Source organism: Podarcis muralis, chromosome 4 (assembly GCF_964188315.1).
Source record: "Podarcis muralis chromosome 4, rPodMur119.hap1.1, whole genome shotgun sequence".
Taxonomy (NCBI): domain Eukaryota; kingdom Metazoa; phylum Chordata; class Lepidosauria; order Squamata; family Lacertidae; genus Podarcis; species Podarcis muralis.
Window position 1 is genome coordinate 6,953,914 of NC_135658.1, and position 20,418 is coordinate 6,974,331.

Here is a 20,418-nt window from a genome sequence, read left to right on the forward strand (position 1 = left end):
CTAGTGGCCGCCCCCACGGGGGAAGCTGCGTCAACGCTCCCCGCTGTTTACCAGGACTACCAAGAAGTGTTTGAGTAACAGGGGGCAGATCAGCTGCCGCCTCATTGGTCTTTCGACTGCGGCATAGACCTCCAGCCCAGAGAGACCCTGCCTGTGAGCCGCCTGTACTGTCTTACGGAGCCAGAGCGCTAAGCCTTGTAGGACTTCCGTCGCAAGAACCTGGAGTGCGGGTTCATTTGGCCCTCTACCTCGCCCACCACCGCTCCAGTACTCTTCATTAAGAAGTGTGGGGAGCTTCGTCCCTGCCATGATTACCGGGCCCTGGATAAGATTACCATCTCAGACCGGTATCCCTTGCCCCTTATTGCAGAGTTGCTGGAGCGGGTGCAAGGGGCGCAGATGTTCACCAATCTGCACCTTTGGGGAGCCTACAATTTGATTAGGATCTGAGCCGGGGATGAGTGGAAGACAGCATTTGGGACACGGTATGGGCAGTTCGAATACCTGGTAATGCCTTTCGGGTTGTGCAATGCGCCTGCCGTGTTCCAACGGTACATCAACCACGTGTTCCAGGTCTTGCTAGACAAGTACGTGGTGGTGTACTTAGATGACATTTTGATTTACTCCCACGACCCAACTTGCCATGAGGGTCATGTCTGGTCCATGTTGCAGCGCTTGCGGGAGCAACGCCTGTATGCTAAGCTCAGCAAGTGAAAGTTCCACCAGCGGTCGCTGGACTTCCTCGGTCACCAACTCTCCCCCTGATGGGGTGCAGATGGATACCGGGAAGGTGGCAGCAGTTCAGGAGTGGGCGGCACCCCAGAAGCGCAAGGGCCTACAGCGGTTCCTGGGGTTCGCCAACTATTACTGGACCTTCATTGTGAACTATGCTCACCGCGCCACCCCGCTGACCCGACTGCTGTGCCCCAAGACACCATTCTCCTGGGACAAGGAGGCAGAGGTGGCGTTTCAGGGGTTGAAAGCCTGTCTCCAGAGGGCACCGCTTTTACAGCATCCTAATCCCTCTAGTCCCTTCGTGGTGGAGACAGACGCCTCCAGTCCGGCTCTCGGTGCCGTCTTGTCCCAGCAGCACGGACCTGATGCGCTGCTGTTACTCTGCGCCTACTATTCCTGCCAGCTTCTTCTGGCAGAATGTAACTATACCGTGTGGGAGCGGGAACTACTGGCCATCAAGGTGGCCTTTGAGGTCTGGGGCCATCATCTTGAGGGGGCAAGACACCTGGTGGAAGTGAGAATCGACCACCAGAACCTGGAGTACCTCCAAACTGGGTCGACCACTTGGCATTGGAGGAGTTCGCTTACAACAACGCGGTGAACGCCTCCACCGAGCAGACCCTGTTCCAGGCCACTTACGGTTACCATCCGCGTTTGTTCCGGGATGTGCTGCCAGCATCTGCTGCCAGATTGGCTCCAGGAGCTCCAGTCTCAGCACCAACTATTGATGGAGCAACTGCACCAGGCCAAGGATGCGTACAAGGCCCAGGCCGACCGCTGCCACCAAGTGCGACCAGAAATCCACATCGGCGAGCCATGGGGCTATATAAATTCTAATTGGACTCCGTTGGAATTGGGCAAGTGTATCCAGGCTGCAGTTAGCTTTTTGGTCCCTTAGGAACAACTGAGCAACTTCCCTAGCGTGCAAAACCAGAGCCTCTAATAAAAAAAAATCCCATAGAAAGGCCAAGGCAAAGACATCTCTCTCAAGAAATGTCCAAACCTGTGCCACTACAAGGTGACATGGTCAATATGAAAGCCCTATGGGGATTCGCCAGGGATTGTTGCTGCTGTGATATGATGGAGGTGTGAGACCAGACGAGAGCTAGTTTGACACCTGGGAACACAAAAAAAAAAGCAGAAACAAAACAAACTGCATTTTTCACTCATTATTTGACCTTCTCGCTAAGTGTAAAGCATAGACCACTATTGAGAATGTTTCTCCCAAAGTGCTAGAATGCCACAAGTAATTTAAAACAAAATGCAACATGTGTTATTTTTTTATGTGATATCCTATGTCCAGCTATGTGCACTGCTACACTTGCAAATAGCCTTAAGAGGCCTGACATGCAAGTCTCTTAAGATTTACACGAAGGCATATACCGTATTTTTTGCCCTATAGGACGCACTTTTCCCCCTCCAAAAATGAAGGGGAAATGTGGGTGCGTCCTATGGGGCGAATACAGGGTTTCGCTGAAGCCTGGAGAGCGAGAGGCTCTCGCTCTCCAGGCTTCAGGAAGCTCTGCGCAAACCTCCAGAGCCCGGCGCCTCCAAAGGGTCGCACAGAACTGCCTGCCCTCCCGGGCTCTGTGCAGCTCTGCGCATCCCTCCAGAGCCCGGCGCCAAGCCGCGCCGGCCTCCGGAGGGTCGCGCAGAGCTGCCTGCCCTCCCGGGGTCTGCGCAGCTCTGCACGACCCTTCGGAGCCCGGCGCCAAGCCGTGCCGGCCTCTGGAGAGTCGCGCAGAGCTGCCTGCATTAGGAAGCCTCAGCGCGCCCGGGCTTCGCACAGCTGTCCGCAAGCCTGGGGAGACCAGTGCGGCTCCCTAGGCTTGCGGTTAGCAGGATCTTCTGGGGGCTGGGGTGAGGGGAAGCTCGAGCTTCCCCCGCGCCAGCCCCGTGCCTGGGGGTGGAAAATATATTTTTTTATTCCCCCCCCCCCCAAAAAAACCTAGGTGCGTCCTATGGGGTGAAAAATACGGTAAATGTACCAAGCAAACACATATATTTTATGGGGGGCCAAAGACCCCTAGTAATTTAAGAGTGGCTTTATTCCCTACACCCACAAGTCTCAGAATACTTAGAACATAACATAAAAACACAAAACATCACGTGTTAAAATAGCATTAGATGTCAATAAGAAAAAGGCCTGGTTAAAAAGGTGTGGATTTGCCTGGCTCCTAAAGCTGTATAATGGTTTTTCCCACCTTTGTATGGATTCTTTGGTGGGAAGTGAGTTTAGAGCTAACAGTGAAGCTCTTTCCACATTCCGCACACCGATAAGGTTTCTCCCCTGTATGAATTATTTGATGGGAAGTGAGATCGGAGCTCTGACTGAAGCTCTTTTCACATTCTACACACTGATAGGGTTTCTCCCCCTATGAATTCTTTGATGGGAAGTGAGATGGGAGCTTTGACTGAAGCTCTTTCCACATTCCACACACTGATAGGGTTTCTCCCCTGTATGAATTCTTTGATGGGAAGTGAGATGGGAGCTTTGACTGAAGCTCTTTCCACATTCCACACACTGATAGGGTTTCTCCCCTGTATGAATCCTTTGATGGGAAGTGAGATGGGAGCTATCAGTGAAGCTCTTTCCACATTCAAAGCACTGATAGGGTTTCTCCTCTGTATGAGTTCTTTGATGGGAAGTGAGAGAGGAGCTACATGTGAAGCTCTTTCCACATTCCACACACTGATAGGGTTTCTCCCCTGTATGAATTCTTTGATGGGAAGTGAGACGGTGGCTGTGAGTGAAGCTCTTTCCACATTCCACACACTGATAGGGTTTCTCCCCTGTATGAATTCTTTGATGGGAAGTAAGATCGGAGTTTCTAATGAAGCTTTTTCCACATTCCACACACTGATAGGGTTTCTCCCCTGTATGAATTCTTTGATGGGAAGTGAGAGAGGAGCTATCAGTGAAGCTCTTTCCACATTCTACGCACGGATAGGGTTTCTCCCCTGTATGAATTCTTCGATGGGAAGTGAGAGTGGAGATCCGACTGAAGCGCTTTCCACATTCCACACACTGATAGGGTTTCTCTCCTTTATGAATTCTTTGATGAGAAGTGAGAGAGGAGCTCTGACTGAAGCTCTTTCCACATTCTACGCACGGATAGGGTTTCTCCCCTGTATGAATTCTTTGGTGGGAAGTGAGATGGGAGCTATGAGTGAAGCTCTTTCCACATTCCACACACTGATAGGGTTTCTCCCCTGTATGAATTCTTTGATGGGAAGTGAGATTGGAGCTCCGACTGAAGCGCTTTCCACATTCCACACACTGATAGGGTTTCTCCCCTATATGAATTCTTTGATGGGAAGTGAGATCGCAGCTCTTCCTGAAGCTCTTTCCGCATTCCACACACTGATAGGGTTTCTCCCCTGTATGAATTCTTTGATGGTTAGTGAGAGTGGAGCTATCAGTGAAGCTCTTTCCACATTCCACACACTGATAGGGTTTCTCCCCTATATGAATTCTTTGATGAGAAATGAGATCGGAGCTCTTTCTGAAGCTCTTTCCGCATTCCACACACTGATAGGGTTTCTCTCCTGTATGAATTCTTCGATGGGAAGTGAGAGAGGAGCTATGAGTGAAGCTCTTTCCACATCCCATGCACTGATAGAGTTTCTTTTCAATGAGATTTTGTTGATGGGAGGTGGAATTGGAGCTCTGACTGCAGCTTTCTCCACACTCCAAATTTTTGTGTGGCTTCTCCTCTCTGGGGATTTTTTCGTGGTCACCTTTGTTCTCGATTTCCAATTCATCACAATCTGCATTGGGGACAAAAAGGGATTTGAGCCTCAGGAGCAAATGGAGAAGAACTGAAGGGAGTTGCATGTGTGTTCATTACCTGTGTTGTTTGTTTAATATGAGATTCGGATGAGTTGTTGAATGTTGCTTTGTTTATATAAAGCAGTGGTCAAAATTGTGAAAGACTTTTGGAAAAAAGTGTATTTCAGAGTTTTGATGGCTTATAACACCGCTTCATTTGGAGTAATGTCATAAAATTATATATCAATGGAAAGATAATTCGATCAAAAATGCAATCAAGAATGCAATCCAAGAAAGTTTGTTTAATTACCCGTATTCTATCAACGTTATAGCCAAATAACCTGAAAAAGGAAGCACAACTTGCTTTGGTTGACTTTTGTCAGTGTGTTATGTGATTGCTATCAAGTTGGTTGGTTTATTGTGTTCTTTCATTTAGTGAGGGTGTAAGACATAATAAAATATAGAAATGGCACAAGGAGTTGAGTGGTCCCCAGAAAGTGATGTAAGATTGTACTATTAAGTGAGCAAGGCTACAGTTATGAAGAAATTAGAAGAGAGATTGGGGAAAACTTAACCAAAGTTGGCCTTTCTATATTTTTGAAGAGGTATAAGGAGACTCAGGGACGCGGGTGGCGCTGTGGGTAAAAGCCTCAGCGCCTAGGGCTTGCCGATCGAAAGGTCGACGGTTTGAATCCCCGCGGCGGGGTGCGCTCCCGTTGTTCGGTCCCAGTGCTTGCCAACCTAGCAGTTCGAAAGCACTCCCGGGTGCAAGTAGATAAATAGGGACCGATTACTAGCGGGAAGGTAAACGGCGTTTCCATGTGCAGCTCTGGCTCACCAGAGCAGCGATGTCACGCTGGCCACGTGACCCGGAAGTGTCTCCGGACAGCGCTGGCCCCCGGCCTCTTGAGTGAGATGGGCGCACAACCCTAGAGTCTGTCAAGACTGGCCCGTATGGGCAGGGGTACCTTTACCTTTTTATAAGGAGACTCAGTCACTACAAAAGTGACGATGGACGAGTGGAGAGACTGTGCCTACATGACAGAAGAAAATCATCTGGGTGTATACAAGATGACATGGTGCAATGTAATGGGAAGTTGAGTGCAAGGACTGGTCTAAATGTTAGAATTCTAAGAAAAAGCCATTGTTATCTCTCCTTCAAAGGTTGAAAAGATGAAACCCATGTTAACTGGACAGTGGAACAATGGGGCAGTGTTATTTGGAGCGATGAGACCCAAATCTCCTTGCTTGGTAGTGATGGCATGAAATACCCGAGGAGAAGAATCAGATAACATTTACATGCTACTTGCATTACACTGACCGTGAAACACCCAGACAGTGTGATGATCTGGGGTTGAATCGCAGCAAAAGGTGTGGGCAGAATTTGCATCATTAATGGGAATATAAATGTGGAAAAATGCATAAACGAAATACGTGAGCCCAAACTGAAGTGTTCCGCAGGTGATCTTTTCCCAGATACCGAAGCATTTATATATTTTCAACAGGATTCAGCTCTATGTCGTGTTGTTGCTGTGTGCAAAAGGTGCTTTCAAGATAATGATATTTCACTGCTGGAATGGCCTGGGAATAGCCCACACTAAAGAAACTTGTTAATCAGAGGCAACCCAGCAATAAGGCCCAATCAACAGAGGCAATAATTCAGTCTTGGTTTCACATTCTTACAGCTGCAGAACTAAAAACTTGGTTCACTTCATGGGAAGGCGTTGTAAGGCCGTAATGAAAGCTAAAGGTTACCAATGGTTACCAAAGGTTTCACGTTTTTTCTTTATGACTGCTGTTCTAATAAATACTCCTTCATAAAAGTCATCGCATTACATTCAACATTAAATTATCTTTCCATTGCTATATAATTTTATGGTATTACTCCACACAAAAGTGGTGTTAGGAGCCATCAAACCTCAGAAATACACTTTTCACAGAAGGTTTCCACAATTTCGGCCACTAGGAGAAGTTGTTCATTTTAAAGTTAATGTTCTTTTATATGGAATCATTATTATTTATGTTTCATTTTTATATGTGTGTTGGAAGCTGCCCAGAGTGGCTTGGGGAATGCAGCCAGATGGGCAGGGTATAAATATAAATTATTATTATTACTACAGTGGTACCTTGATTTAAGAACAGTCCTCTTCCAGAAAAGATTAAGTTTGTAAACCGAGGTACCACTGTATCATCCTCATCCTCATCACTGCTACTTCTACCTGAAATTCAATAAGCCTAGCTCTTCTCTGGGATGAATTATGTTTGGCCCAGTCATGGCATCCCCTCCATCTCCAATGTCAGTCGTCTCTTTGGTCAACCCAAGACTGACAGGAGCAAAAACAAAAACAGAAAACCTGAAGCTACTATCTTTCCTAACAATTCTGAAGCTGACATTTAAGATGGCCTGGGCAGTTGAAAGCAGCCCAATCGTGGTAGAAAAAGGGATAATTTGAGGAAGATTGTTCAAAGAAAAAACTGTAAGTTACTCTTTATTGTGGGGGTGTTAGGTTCCCAGGTGTTGTAGGGGGCGCTGTTGAGCTCTGTGAAAATATATGACGTTGGTCACATAGAGCAGTGTTCCCCAACCTTGGGCCTCCAGCTGTTTTTGGACTACAACTCCCATCATCCCTCACTAGCAAGACCAGTGGTCAAGGATGATGGGAATTGCAGTCCAAAAACAGCTGGAGGCCCAAGGTTGGGAAAACACTGACATAGAGGTATTTTTTGAATTTCCAGGCAGATAGGACGATCCCACAGGGAGCCTTACCAAGAGAGGCCACGATCCCACGATTCTCCTCCATGACGTCCTTATGCAGAGCTCTCTGGTCAGGATCCAGCAACGCCCACTCCTCGTCCGTGAAACGAACAGCAACATCTTCAAAGCACACCGGACCCTAAATGAAAAAGGGAAATGTCCTCCTCTGAGACAGCAGAAATATGATCTGCTACATAATGCTCTGTTGTTTCCTTCCTGTAAATTGCGGTGTTGTTTAAATAGGATTGCTTTGCGGCACATTTTAATTATGGGTGCTTATTTTATTCTAAGTTTAAATTATGGGTATTCGTTTTTGTGCAAATAAGTTGTACTCCACCTTGTGTTATTCAAGTCATTCTGCCTAGGCAACCATTCCAGTATCCCCAATGGAAGGATCCACTTTCTCCTCTCCTCGTGAACTGTTCTCGGGAGTTCCCTCCCAATGCCCTAGAGCCAAATTCCAGGGGTTCATGGGGGCATGGAGAGGGGGAGGAATGGGGGGCAGGCCCCTTTTTACAGCCAATGGGGCTGGTTAGGTGAATCCAGGCCGCTATTTGTTCTCATTTGTCCACTGCTTAGAAAACAATTTTAGCATTCAGTGATCAATCTAGAAATAAAATAAGCCTGTTTTGGATGGCCATCTGTCTTGGATGATCTAGCAGAGATTCCTCCATTGCAGGGGGTCTCCTGGCTCTGAGAGACGAGCAGGGAGGGGGGCTTCTGGCATCCTTATCCTGACTCACCTCTGCCTCTCAACCTTCCTCTCCCACTCGCCTCCTTCCTCTTCTGCCTCTGATTCTGCACTGCATTCTGCCACAGAGTCTCCCAGCTCACTAAGCCCTGTTACCCCTTCAGCTTCTGACACCTCCTCTTCCCAGGCTTCTCCCTCTTGCCCCTCTGACCGCTCATCCTTCCTCCACCTCCACTTCTTGGGCTCTGAGCCATCTTCCCTTCCTGGTTCCCTGGCTGCTTCCTCCCACCATTCCTCTATGCCCAACCAGTCCATTACATTGCTCCATTCCTCGGCCTCTGTCCCCACAAGGCAGCTTCCCCTGACCTGATCTGGTTCCACAGCCGCTGTTTCCCTTCTGCGCCCATGAAAAGGCAGATCAGGAGGTCTTGCCGGCATCCTTCTGCCACCTGCAAGAGAAAAAAGGTAAGCAGGACGCCAGGAGTGCCTGCTTCTCTCACAGGTGAAACAGAGCATCTCTAACTACAGATGGGCCTTTGAGAAAGCTTTACCTGCTGAGAGAATTTGGACGTTTGTGCCCATTTCATATGTTTGTGCAGAAATACATCTCCCCTCCTCTGGACCCTTCTTCCCAACCGTCTCTCCCCAAAACAAGGTGAAAAGAACCCTCAGATGAATTGGAAAACCAACAGAATGAGACCAAACGGAGAAAAACCACCTTTCTCTTACCCAATGGCCTCTCTCTGGTGTCCAACGGAGGCCTCTCTGCCTCACAGGAATCCAGGTCCATTTCTGCAAAGAGATCCTTTCCCTGAGAAAGAAACAAGGATTCAAAACAGAGAATGGGGAGAAATACTAGAAAGAGAATAACAAAGACTTGAAGGGTGTGAGATCTCATTCCATGGATGCTTTCCCAGAAAAAGGATGGGCCATCAGCAGACCATTATGGGATGTTCTCTGTCCTGTTTGGAGCCCCTTGGGAGTATCCAGAGGAAAGTCTCTCTCACCTGCTTTCTCTCCTCTGCCAGACTCAGGAGGAAACCTTCGGCCAGGGCCACCGCCTGGGAACTGGTCTCCGCTCCGCAGTCCCTCACCCAGCTCTCCATCTCCTGGGGAAGGACAGCCAGGAACTGCTCCAAGATCACCAGGTCCAGCATCTCAGCTTTCGTGTGCCTTTCCGGCTTCAGCCACTGATGGTCAAGGTGGTAGAGTCGGCTGCAAACCTCTCGGGGTCCTTTGGCCTCCTGGCAGCAGAACTGCCTCAACTGCTGGCTCTGCACCTCTGAGCGGAGGGTGTCCTCCTCACCCAGGATCTTCTGCCCAGAGCTTTCCCAGAATCCCCCACTGCTCCCAGTTTGGCTGGCATGGCCTCTTCCTGCTTTAGGGCCAGATGAGTCTTGCTCATCCATCTGTGCCCTCAGGAAGCCTCTGAGAGATCGGAAGGAACCCTTTGGTCTTCTGCCAAGTTCTGCCCGTCTAAATGAGAAGCTGCAGCAAATCCTACAAAGCAAATACATTGTTCTGTTACAGAATTTGTAGGACAGGAGGGGAAATGGTTCCCTGAGCAAGCATGGATGAGTCTTGCTAGGAACAAGGGGAGGAGGAAGAGGAGAAGAAACAAGTCTCTAGCCTTCAAGCAATGCAGAATGTGGAGGCAACTGAAGGGATTTCTGTGAGATTAATCAACCTGGTTTCTCCATCCTTCCAGTCAATGCATGAAGCCAGAACCGACTGACAAGGGAGTCATTTGTATCTTGTGAAAAATGGATGCTTGGCTCTAGTGGGGGTCCTCACCCGGGGGTCCTTTGGAGTTGCTCCCCCCACCCCAGGGTCTCCTTTTCTGTCTCCTTTTCTGCACTCTCTGCCACTCTCCAGACGGATTCCTGGGGTGAGGTCTCTTTTTCTCTCTTCCGAGGGCCAGGAATGTATCTGGCCAACCCCCTGAGGGCCAAGTGGGCGGAGCCAAAGACATCTCCCTTGATTTTTTGGTTGTTCTATTAGATAGCTTAACACAAACTGGTTTGCAATGCAGCAGCCAGACTATGGGCTGGGATCCCTCTCTTTATTCCTGGCCTTTCTCTCCCACCTTAACTTCCTTCCTCCCTGTGGGGTTATTTTTTTTTGGGGGGGGGGGCTAGTCCACCTCCTCCTCCAGCTTTGGAAAACCATTTGCACATGTTTCCTCTGCTGTGCAATGAGGTTGAGCGATGTCACACAGAGTTAAAGTCCCAGGGACTCCTTTGTTTTAAAAGGGGAGATTTCGTGGGAGTCAGGGATCCTCTGATCTGCAGGAAGGAGTGTGTTGCATACCTGGCCCCTCCCTGGCAGGACCCTCTCCTCCCTGACTTGGGGTCCCCCCCTGCAGAAGCAGATCAGGCCCCCAGGCCCCCTCCCCTGCTGCAGCCCTGGGACCCCCCACCGTCTCCCCACTCCACCCTCTGGGGAGAGAGAGAGGAGACTCACCCATAGCTAGCAACCTTCCCTTTTTTTGTGGGAAATTCCCTTATTCCAGCGCCGTTTCCCGCTGCTTCCTGCTGCTGTCCCGGATTGGGAGATAGGTGAGGCTGCTGATCCCTTATTTTCGAGGCTGCTGATCCCTTATTTTCACATCTGAAAGTTGACAGCTATGGACTCACCAGATCCCAGGAGGGGGCAGCGATGCAGCCCTTGCAGCAGAGACACCAAAGCAACACCCCCCCCCCCCTTCCTTGCAGGAAAGGACTGGGGAGGGAGGGGCCTTGGCTCTGGAGGACCTGCCCCCCCCTTGCTTCCTGTCCTCTCTAGGAAGGCAGCTCAGTTCCCTTTAACCCTTGCCAAGCCGAGTCCCTCCAGCTCAGCCCTCTCTCCCTTGGCAGTGTTACCGGAAAAATCCGAGGGCTCCCTTGGACAAAAAGTAAAGACACCAACCAGAGTAAATTGAAGCAAATCAGCAGCCTGTAGGCTTGGTCTTTATTGAAGAAAGACTGTCTCGACAGGGTGCTCCCCTCACTTGCAGGTGAGAGGAAAGACAAAGAAAAATAGTGTGCCAGGTCTTATAAAAACTTTTGAAATTCCCCTCCTCTAGGTCAAGCCCACCCCCAGAAACATCATGCATACATTACAGAAAGGAGGGGTTGAGGGAGGAGTTGGTGGTAACCTGAGTGTCCACCTCCCACCACCTCCCAAGGGAGACCTTTCCCCTGCCCAACTGCTCTTAGATGTCCCTCAAGGCAGCGGGTCCTGAGTTCTAGCCCTGCTGAAAGAATCACACTGGCTACCAAGGAGGAACCAAGCAAAGTTCAAAATAAATAAATCCCATTCTCATCATAAATGAGTAATACTTTCTTATGCACGCTTATGCACGCAACAAAAGTATGCCATTTCCCTTTCCAGAAATGCTTAATTGCTAATTCAATGGTCTGAAAATGGATGGTTGTTGTTATTATGTTTAGGGAAGCTTTGAATATTTGAAGGACTATTGTATTTTAATATTTTGTTGGAAGCCGCCCAGAGGGGTATAAATTATTAATTATTATTATCACTATTACTATTGATCAGGTGAGTGTTCTCCTTTCAAAAGAGGCAGGTAGAATCTCCACGCTTGCTAATAGCATAATGTTGAAAGTGCAGGGAAATATGGGGAGCCCTAGAGCATCTGCTTGGCATGCAGAATGTCTCAGGGTCAACCCCTGACATCTCCTGCAAGGGCTGGACAAAATCCCTGCCTGAAAATCTGGGGAGCTGCTGCCAGTCAGTGTAGACCAGGGGTCCTCAAACTGTGTTCCCTGGGCCGTATCCAGCCCACCAGGGTCATGAATCTGGCCTGCAGTGTTAAGTTGTGGGTGAACATATCAGACGACACAGCGATTCTTCAAACAGCTCTTGTTTATTGTGATGGCCTGGGAATCTGATTCAGAGGCTGAACCGGAGGAATCCCATCCTGCACAGGAGTCCCCGCCTCCAGGGCCGGCTGAACTGGGGCAGGGCCTTGATTCTGAAGCGCCTGCACCTGTGCCGGATCCTCAGGAGCAGGCACCAGGTGAATCCACTCTGGCTCCGGGGGTGGTTGAGGACTCAGTGCCTACAGGTGAGTCTCCCCCTGGGTCCAGTAACCCTTCAGCCTCTCCTGAACTGCAGAGGCTCAGGGCAGAGAGGCAAAGGGAACTGGTTTCTCCCAGGAGGAGTGCTCGCCTTAAGGCCAGGAGAGGCGGGTCTCCTGGGGGCCGGGACCGCCCCTGGCCTCAGAGAAGATAAAGGCCAGTCAGCCCGGTCGTTGAAGAGCTGTTTCAGCCAGCACCCAGTCCGGTTCCCCCAGAGTTCCTGTCCTTGCCCGGCTCCTTGCTGTGGACCCCGCTTCGCCCGTGGAGGACCCTCGACTCAGGTCCTAGACCTCACCCCATGGTAACCTCCCCCCTGGACCAGCACATTTATTCAGAGGCCAGAACAGAACTGAACTGAAGGGCTCAGTCAGCCTGCTTATATAGAGCTCCAGTGCAACGTTACTGTAGCAACTTTCAAAAACTATCCAATCACTGAACATCACTTTTGATCCTTCATTTGCATAACTATCTACAGTATCCCCCTGCTGCCCCAGGGTGAGAACTTCAGTACATAACACCCCTCCCCACCGAGATAAGGCGTTAGTTACAATCGTAATGCTTTCCTTATATACAGCATGGTTCAATTAGGTGCAAAAGCATTATCGGTTACATTTCACTTACTTAGACCAACAGTGATACATGTCCCACAACATAGTCCTTTAAATAAGTTGGGCACTTGGAAACTCTGCCAGACCGCCGGGGACTGGTAGCCAAGTCCGGGGGGCCACCCAATTCTTGCTGAGGCTGTGGTGCGACCCTAGGTGGCATTGAGACCAAGTCCCCTGGATCCGCTGCTGTGGGTGGAGTGGAGGAATGTCAGGCACAGCAGTGGTCTGAGTCTGTGGTAAGTCTGGCAGACCCTCTGAAGTGGGTAAGGTAATCAAGAGAGGGGTCCTGAACAGCTTGGTAGGTTTCCGGAGGAAACATCGACTTTAGATCCATTTCAGTCCGGTTTCCGTCCTGGTTTTGGGACCGAGACAGCTCTGGTTGCCCTAACAGACGATCTCCGTAGACAACTGGATCAAGGCGGGTCGGGGCTGCTGATTCTTTTAGATCTGTCAGCAGCCTTTGACATAGTCGATCATGATCTTCTGGACCACTGCCTCGCCGATGTGGGAATACAGGGCATAGCCCGTAACTGGCTGTGCTCTTTTATCTCTGGTCGGGGACAGAGGGTGGCACTAGGGAGGGAAATGTCGTCGCGCCACTCCTTGGTGTGTGGAGTGCCGCAGGGCGCAATCCTCTCCCCGATGCTTTTTAACATCTTTATGCGCCCCCTTGCCCAGATTATCCGGAGCTTTGGGCTGGGCTGTCACCAATATGCTGATGACACTCAGCTCTATCTGCTGATGGATAGCCACACTGACTCGTCCCCGGACACACTGACCAGATGCTTGGAAGCTGTGGCTGGATGGTTTCATGTGAGCCGATTGAAACTAAATCCTTCGAAGACAGAGGTCCTATGGCTGGGTTGGGATGGCATGGGGATGAGGGACCAACTCCCTTCTCTTGCGGGGGCCCAATTAGTGCCATTGCCTTCCGTTAAGAGCTTGGGTGTAATCCTTGACGCCTCCCTTTCCATGGAGGCGCAGGTTACAGCAACAGCTAAGGCAACATTTTTCCACCCTCACTGCATCAAGCAGTTGGTCCTTACCTTTCCCGCCCTGACCTGGCCACAGTGATCCATGCGACGGTCATCTCCAGGCTTGACTACTGTAATTCGCTCTACGCAGGGCTGCCCTTGAAGCTGTCCCAGAAACTCCAGCGGGTGCAGAATGCTGCAGCAAGGCTTCTCACGGGGTCCCTGCCATGGGAGCATATTCACCCAGTGCTTTTCCAGCTGCATTGGCTCCCGGTGAAGCACAGAGTCAGATTTAAGGTGCTGGTTTTGACCTTTAAAGCCCTTCACGGCCTAGGACCCTCGTACCTACGGGACCGCCTCTCCCGGTATGCCCCACAGAGAGCCTCAAGGTCCATAAATAGCAACACCTTAGAGGTCCTGGGCCCTAAGGAAGTTACAGTGGTGCCCCACAAGATGAACGCCTCGCAAGACGGAAAACCCACTAGATGAAAGGGTTTTCCGTTTTGGAGGCGCTTCGCAAAACGAATTTCCCTATGGGCTTCCTTCGCAAGACGAAAGCCCATAGGGAAATCTCTGGGACAGCGGGGAAGCGCAGCGCGTCTTCCTCACTGTCCTTGGACCTCCTCCGAAGCCGGGCGGTGGGGCGGAGACAACCTCCCCCCCCTGCCAGGCTTCGGAAGGCTGCTCCGAAGCCGGGCGGTGGGGTGGAGAGACCTTCTCCCCGCGCCAGCCTTCGGAAGGATGCTCCGAAGCCGGGCGGTGGGGCGGAGACGACCTCCCCCCCCCGCCAGGCTTTGGAAGGCTGCCCCGAAGCCGGGCGGTGGGGCGGAGAGACCTTCTCCCCGCGCCAGCCTTCGGAAGGATGCTCCGAAGCCGGGCGGTGGGGCGGAGATGACCTCCCCCCCCTGCCAGGCTTCGGAAGGCTGCTCTGAAGCCGGGCGGTGGGGCGGAGAGACCTTCTCCCCGCGCCAGCCTTCAGAAGGATGCTCCGAAGCCGGGCGGTGGGGCGGAGAGACCTTCTCCCCGTGCCAGCCTTCGGACGGATGCTCCGAAGCCGGGCGGTGAGGCGGAGAGACCTTCTCCCTGGGACGGAGAGACCTTCTCCCGCGCCAGGCTTCGGAAGGCTGCTCCGAAGCCGGGCAGTGGGGCGGAGACGACCTCCCCCCCGCGCCAGGCTTCGGAAGGCTGCTCCGAAGCCGGGCGGTGGGGCGGAGAGACCTTCTCTCCGCGCCAGCCTTCGGAAGGCTGTCCTGAAGACTTGCGGTGGGAGGAGGGTTTTCCTTCCCACCGCCAACATTCAGAATGCTGTTCTGAAAGTTGGCGGTGGGGAGGAAAAACCCTCCTCCCACCGCAAGCCCCGGGAACAGAGGAGAAGCGCTGCGCCCCTTCCCCTCTGTTCTCGTACCTGTCTTGAAGGCTTGCGGTGGGGAGAAAAGCCGTTCTCCGCACCGCCAGCCTGGCAAGCGGTCCCCATAGGAACGCATTAATTGATTTTCAATGCATTCCTATGGGAAACCGTGCTTCGCAAGACGGAAAACTCGCAAGAAGAAAAAACTTGCGGAACGAATTAATTTCGTCTTGCGAGGCACCACTGTAGATAGCTTCAACCAGAGGGCCTTTTCAACTCTGGCTCCGGCCTGGTGGAACGCTCTGCCTCATGAGACCAGGGCCCTGCAAGATCTGATTTCTTTCCTCAGGGCCTGTAAGACAGAGTTGTTCCGCCTGGCCTTTGGCTTGGTGCCAATTTGATTCCCTCCCTCTCTTTCTTTTTTCTTTTCCTTTCTCCTCCTGCGATGAGGCTACATTTTAATATTTTAATGTTTCAATATTTTAATGTTGTATTTTAATTTTGTTTTTAAGTTGTAATCATTCAACTTGTTTTTATTATTGCTTGTTAGCCGCCCTGAGCCCAGCCTCGGCTGGGGAGGGCGGGGTATAAATAAAAATTATGATTATTATTATTTCAGAACCCACCAAGCGTCTGAGGCTGAAAGCATCTCGCTGCCCCCTCAGTCATTCCTCATGCAGCACTGAGGTAAACGCCACTGGCGTGGTGGCAGCTCTACCAATGAAAGGCCAGGTGTTTTCACCTGGGGTCCGTGAAGTGTTGTCTTTTGAATTGAAGAGCAAAGTTGAGGTTGATGGAGGAAGGCAAACTTGGGTCAATTCGGTTTCATTGCGTAGACGTTTACTATAAAGGTAGGAGAAGGAAGTATAGTCCTATTTCTGTGGGGGGGATGAACCAATTCCTATACCCCACAAATAACCCAGAGATGCATTTTAAATAAAAGCACACATTCTACTCATGTAAAAACACCAGGCAGGGCCCATGAATAACCCAGAGGGCATTTTAGATAAAAGGACACATTATGCTCATGTAAAAACACGCTGATTCCCGAATTGTCTGCAGGCCAGATTGAGAAGACGATTGGGCCACATCCGGCCCCCAGCCCTTAGCTGCCTACCCCTGGCCTGGGGAGCCACATTCTGTTTGAAGGAGGCCAGGATTAGTGTCCAAGGCCTGGGATGTCCCTCCTCCCCAGCAGTAGGACTTGGAATCTGGGAGAAAACTCTTGGAATAGCCTTGCCAGGTGCTCAGGGACGGACTCACCTGTCCCCACGTCCTTCTCTTTGCAGATGTGCTGCGGTTGCACATCCCTCTCCCAGGGGTGAGTATTGGAGAGAACCAGAGCAGGGACTCAGATCTGCCCTCCTTGCCCCCCACTCTGCACTCTTGGAGGTGGAGAAACCCTCCCTTCGTGAGGAACTGACAGCCTTTTGCCTTTCACCTGCTGGAGGAAGATCAGCTGTACCTGCCGGAGGTTATTCAGAACTGCCAGGCAGCTCAGCTCAGGGGTCTCTGAACCCAGAAGTGCTCCAAGCAGGAGACGGCCCAAGCCATCCTGGTGAGTGATGGGAGGTGTGGGGGACCCCCATGGGGAAGTGGGGGAGGAAGGGGCTTTGGGGAAGGGGTTGTCCGTCTGCCGGAGAGGAGGACCCTACTGGCCTAGGGTCACGTATCCTGTTTAAAAGGGGAATCATCTTAGGGACTTCCTGTGAACATCTGGGTCAGGAATGCTGTTCCTGCAATGGACAAACACACAAGACGTAACCGGCTGTGCATTCACATAAACAATACTCTTCTATATAATCTTATCACAATATCAAATGTTTATGTTGCACATAAACAACACATAAAGTGCAATAATATAGACGGAAGTCCCCAATAAATCAGTTCATTCATAAAGACCAAATGTCTGCTAATTTCTGTTCCGCATGTGTTCATAAAGTCCAAATTGGAGCCTACTACAAGTTCCACAGTCTTGACAAAGAATCATAACTGTCAACTTTCAGATTTGAAAATAAGGGATCAGCAGCCTCACCTGTCCCAGGGACAGTCTACAGGATACCTACCAATCCGGGATATCAGCGGGAAGCAGCGGGAAACGGCGCTGGAATAAGGGAATTTCCCGCCAAAAAAGGGAAGGTTGACAGCTATGCAAGGATTTTCGGAATAATGCCTTGTTTCGCTCTCATGGACTTCATCAGTAGTACATAGTCTAAGTAACAGAAATGAATATAATGGGACTTCCGGCGAGGCAGCATGGCGGCTGCAACAGCAGAAAAGAGCTCCTGAAGCCAGCCAGAGTAAAAGGCTGTCTGGCCGTTTCCCCGGCTCCCAAGACTGCTGCCGCTAGCACTGCCAGCGGAGAGGAATCGGGGGTGCCCGGGAGTCTATCAAAGGAGCCAAAACACACACCCCCCAGGACTGAGATTGAGCCAGAAAGGCACCCGACCCCCCCCCAACAGCCCAGAGGAGCTCCAAAACCAGGAGAACAGTGGAGCTAAAGCAAAGAGGGAGAGAGGAAGAAAAAGATAGACAGAAAAAGGAGCCCCAAATTTACCGCTGCTGCCCCCATCTCTGCCGAAGGGGAAAAAAGAGGAGAGGTAGGTGAGCACCGGGAAGGAAAAGAGGCTCCGAAAAAACACGTGGCTGAGCCCGACCTGAGCTCCAGCGGCAAGGAAAACAGCGAAAAGCTGCATGACAAAGGAGATCACAGGAAGAAACTACCCTTCCCCCCCCCTTTTTTTTTTTTTAACCCCCTTTTTGTTAACCCCTTCCTCCTCCCCCCCTCTCTCCCTTTTTTTAAAAAAAAAAATTTTAAAAATCTTTTTTATCCCCCCCCCATATACCTACTTTTATCATTCTTCTTTTTAAAAGAGGAGCCACTGCTGCTGCAGCCACCCTTTACTTGAATTTTTATTGTTGTTTCTACCTTTTCTACACTATTTAAAGACACCCTTTCCCACACACACACCCCAACTTAAATCTCATTTTATTTTCACCTCAAACTCCCCTCTTAAGAATTAAAGTGGCAGTACCCAGAAAAGAGCCCTGAAACAACACAGGTCATTTCCTGGGACTGCCACTTCGCCCCAGACTTTCCATTCTCTTTTACCTATCCTCTTCGTACCTTACTCATTTTTAAAAATAAAATAACCTTATATATATATATATACACACACAAAAACACCTTTTTTTTTAAACCTTTAATTCTCATTTTTATCTTCTACCCGTACCACTTTAATTATTATTATTATTTATAAACAAAAGATCATAATAATAATTAGGGGGAAATAGTTTTTTTTAAAAAAACAACAACAACAGTCTACTCATCTTCTTACCTGCCCCCCACCCCCCCGCTTTGGCGGCACCGCTGAGGCAACTACAGAAGCCCTACAGAAGTTCTTAAAACACAGGCAGAAGTGACACAAATGACCACCTAATCCAAACGCTCTGCACAAGCCACCAGCCAGCAACGCCTGATCAGCTCAGCAACCCAACAACACCCAGGAACCACCACTGCCACAACTCCTAACCACCGCTCTACTCCAAGAGGATGCCAAGCCAACCTCAAACCAAAACCATTAGGGAGACTGAGATGACACCAACCAGGGAGATGGCAAACAAAGCTAAGACCGTAACTCCCCTTCAAGATGATGACCGCCCAGTAACGAAACGAGACCTGAGGGAAATGGAAGCAAGATTAGAAGCACGATTAGAAGAAACACTGAAGGCCACAATGGCTCCCATGCAGGTACTAATCAACAATCTAACCTCCAAAGTGGAAGCTCTAGAGAACAAGAACCAAATGCAAGAAAGAATAATAGAGCAATACCGGGAGGAGAATGCACGTGTGAACAAGAAACTGGACGAACTGGTAAACCAAATGGAAGCAGAACACAACGAGATGAAAATTAAGCAAGCGGACCTTGAAGACCGCAATAGACGTTGTAACATCCGCTTCCGCAACTTTCCTGAAAAAACAGAGGAGAAAAGCCCAGCAGACCTAATTATACGCTGGCTGAAAAACACAATCCCAAGCCTGAAACTTGAGGCAGATGACTTGGAGAGGGCTCACAGAGCCCTAAAACCTATGCCAAAACCCAGCGCCCCCCCGAGAGACATCATTGTATGCTTCACACGCTACAAAAAGAAGGAAGAGGTATGTAACAACATCAGAAACTTAACCAACCTTCGATACGGAGAAATCCCCATCCTGGCCTTACAGGACCTATCCCAGGATACCCTAAACCGGAGGAAAAGCCTGCGCCCATGCACCCAGCGTCTCCAACAAGCAGGGATCAAATACCGATGGGGCTTCCCCTTCCGCCTCATTGTAACAACCAACACAACACAACACATGGCTACCAACATACCTGAGGCCCTGCAACTACTAAAGAACCTTGAACTCGACCTCCCACCGGAATGGCAACCGACAAACCCACCAAGTGACAGCCCCAACCACGAGGAAACAACAGCAAACAACTGGACAACGGTACAGAAGAATAAGAAACAACAGAAGCGGCGCAACAACGCAAACCAATACAGGCAAGCATCATGCTCAGAACCGTCCCGCCGGCCATACGACACAAGAAACCAGACCAAGATTAACCAAACCAATTCATCGCAGATGGACAACCCTACAACAACAACAACAACCGCAGCTGAATGAAGAAACCAGGAAAAAACCACAAACTGAAGTACTGGTGATTTCCCCCCCCTTCCCCCCTCCCCCCCAAACATAGATTTAGTTAACACCATCAGCATCCCCCCCAACCCCGCACCCCCACAGAAATCCCCACCCCAACACCAGTCCAGACGACCTCAACCACATTCCCCACCACCCACACCTTCAACACCCCCATACTCCATACTAGGGAAAAACAAATCCTCCAACCTTAATAACACAACCCACAATCAGGCTAAAATCTGATACCCAACCAGCACTATGGTGGCACCAGAGCGTACCAGCACCCACATCCCCACCCCAACACACCAACAATGTTGCCCATAACACTGGCAACATTGCTTATGAACCTTATACCTGACAGTGACGCTACAAAGTCACTTCACACTGTCTCACTGATCACCCCCTATCGCAAACAACAGGGGGGAAGGCCTGTCCTTGAACACGGCCTTCCGCACCAGCTGAGACCTAGGACCAACTGGCTAAATGCCAGATGGCCTAAAATACCCCAAACAAACACCTATATGACTACATATAGGAAACTCTCTACAACTTACCCCCTACTCTTTAACCCAAATCTCACTCTACTCCCATTAGCCCCCCACCCACCACACCCTAGGTCAGCGCAACCCCACTGGTTCTTTAAACAACACGAAGAGAGAGACACAAGACAACCTGAATGGGTTGGCAGGGAATTGCCCCACATAATAGATAAGCAAGATGGCTAACCTAAAAGCAATCACATTAAATGTGAGGGGGCTGGGAAACCCCA

The 20,418-nt window shown here is 50.2% G+C and overlaps 1 protein-coding gene across 1 annotated transcript in view; it reads right to left on the minus strand.

The window, feature by feature from the left end:
- Positions 1–9,553, minus strand: part of LOC144327649 (uncharacterized) — a 42,532-nt gene extending 32,979 nt beyond the window's left edge. The window contains exons 1-5 of the mRNA XM_077928076.1: positions 8,961–9,553; positions 8,683–8,764; positions 8,320–8,402; positions 7,275–7,401; positions 3,173–4,506 (exon numbers count right to left, since the gene is read on the minus strand). Of these exons, the coding sequence (XP_077784202.1) occupies positions 3,173–4,506; positions 7,275–7,401; positions 8,320–8,402; positions 8,683–8,764; positions 8,961–9,470 (2,136 nt within the window). The 5' untranslated portion in view covers positions 9,471–9,553. The remainder of the gene's footprint in view (positions 1–3,172; positions 4,507–7,274; positions 7,402–8,319; positions 8,403–8,682; positions 8,765–8,960) is intronic.
- Between the last annotated feature and the right edge of the window lie 10,865 nt (positions 9,554–20,418).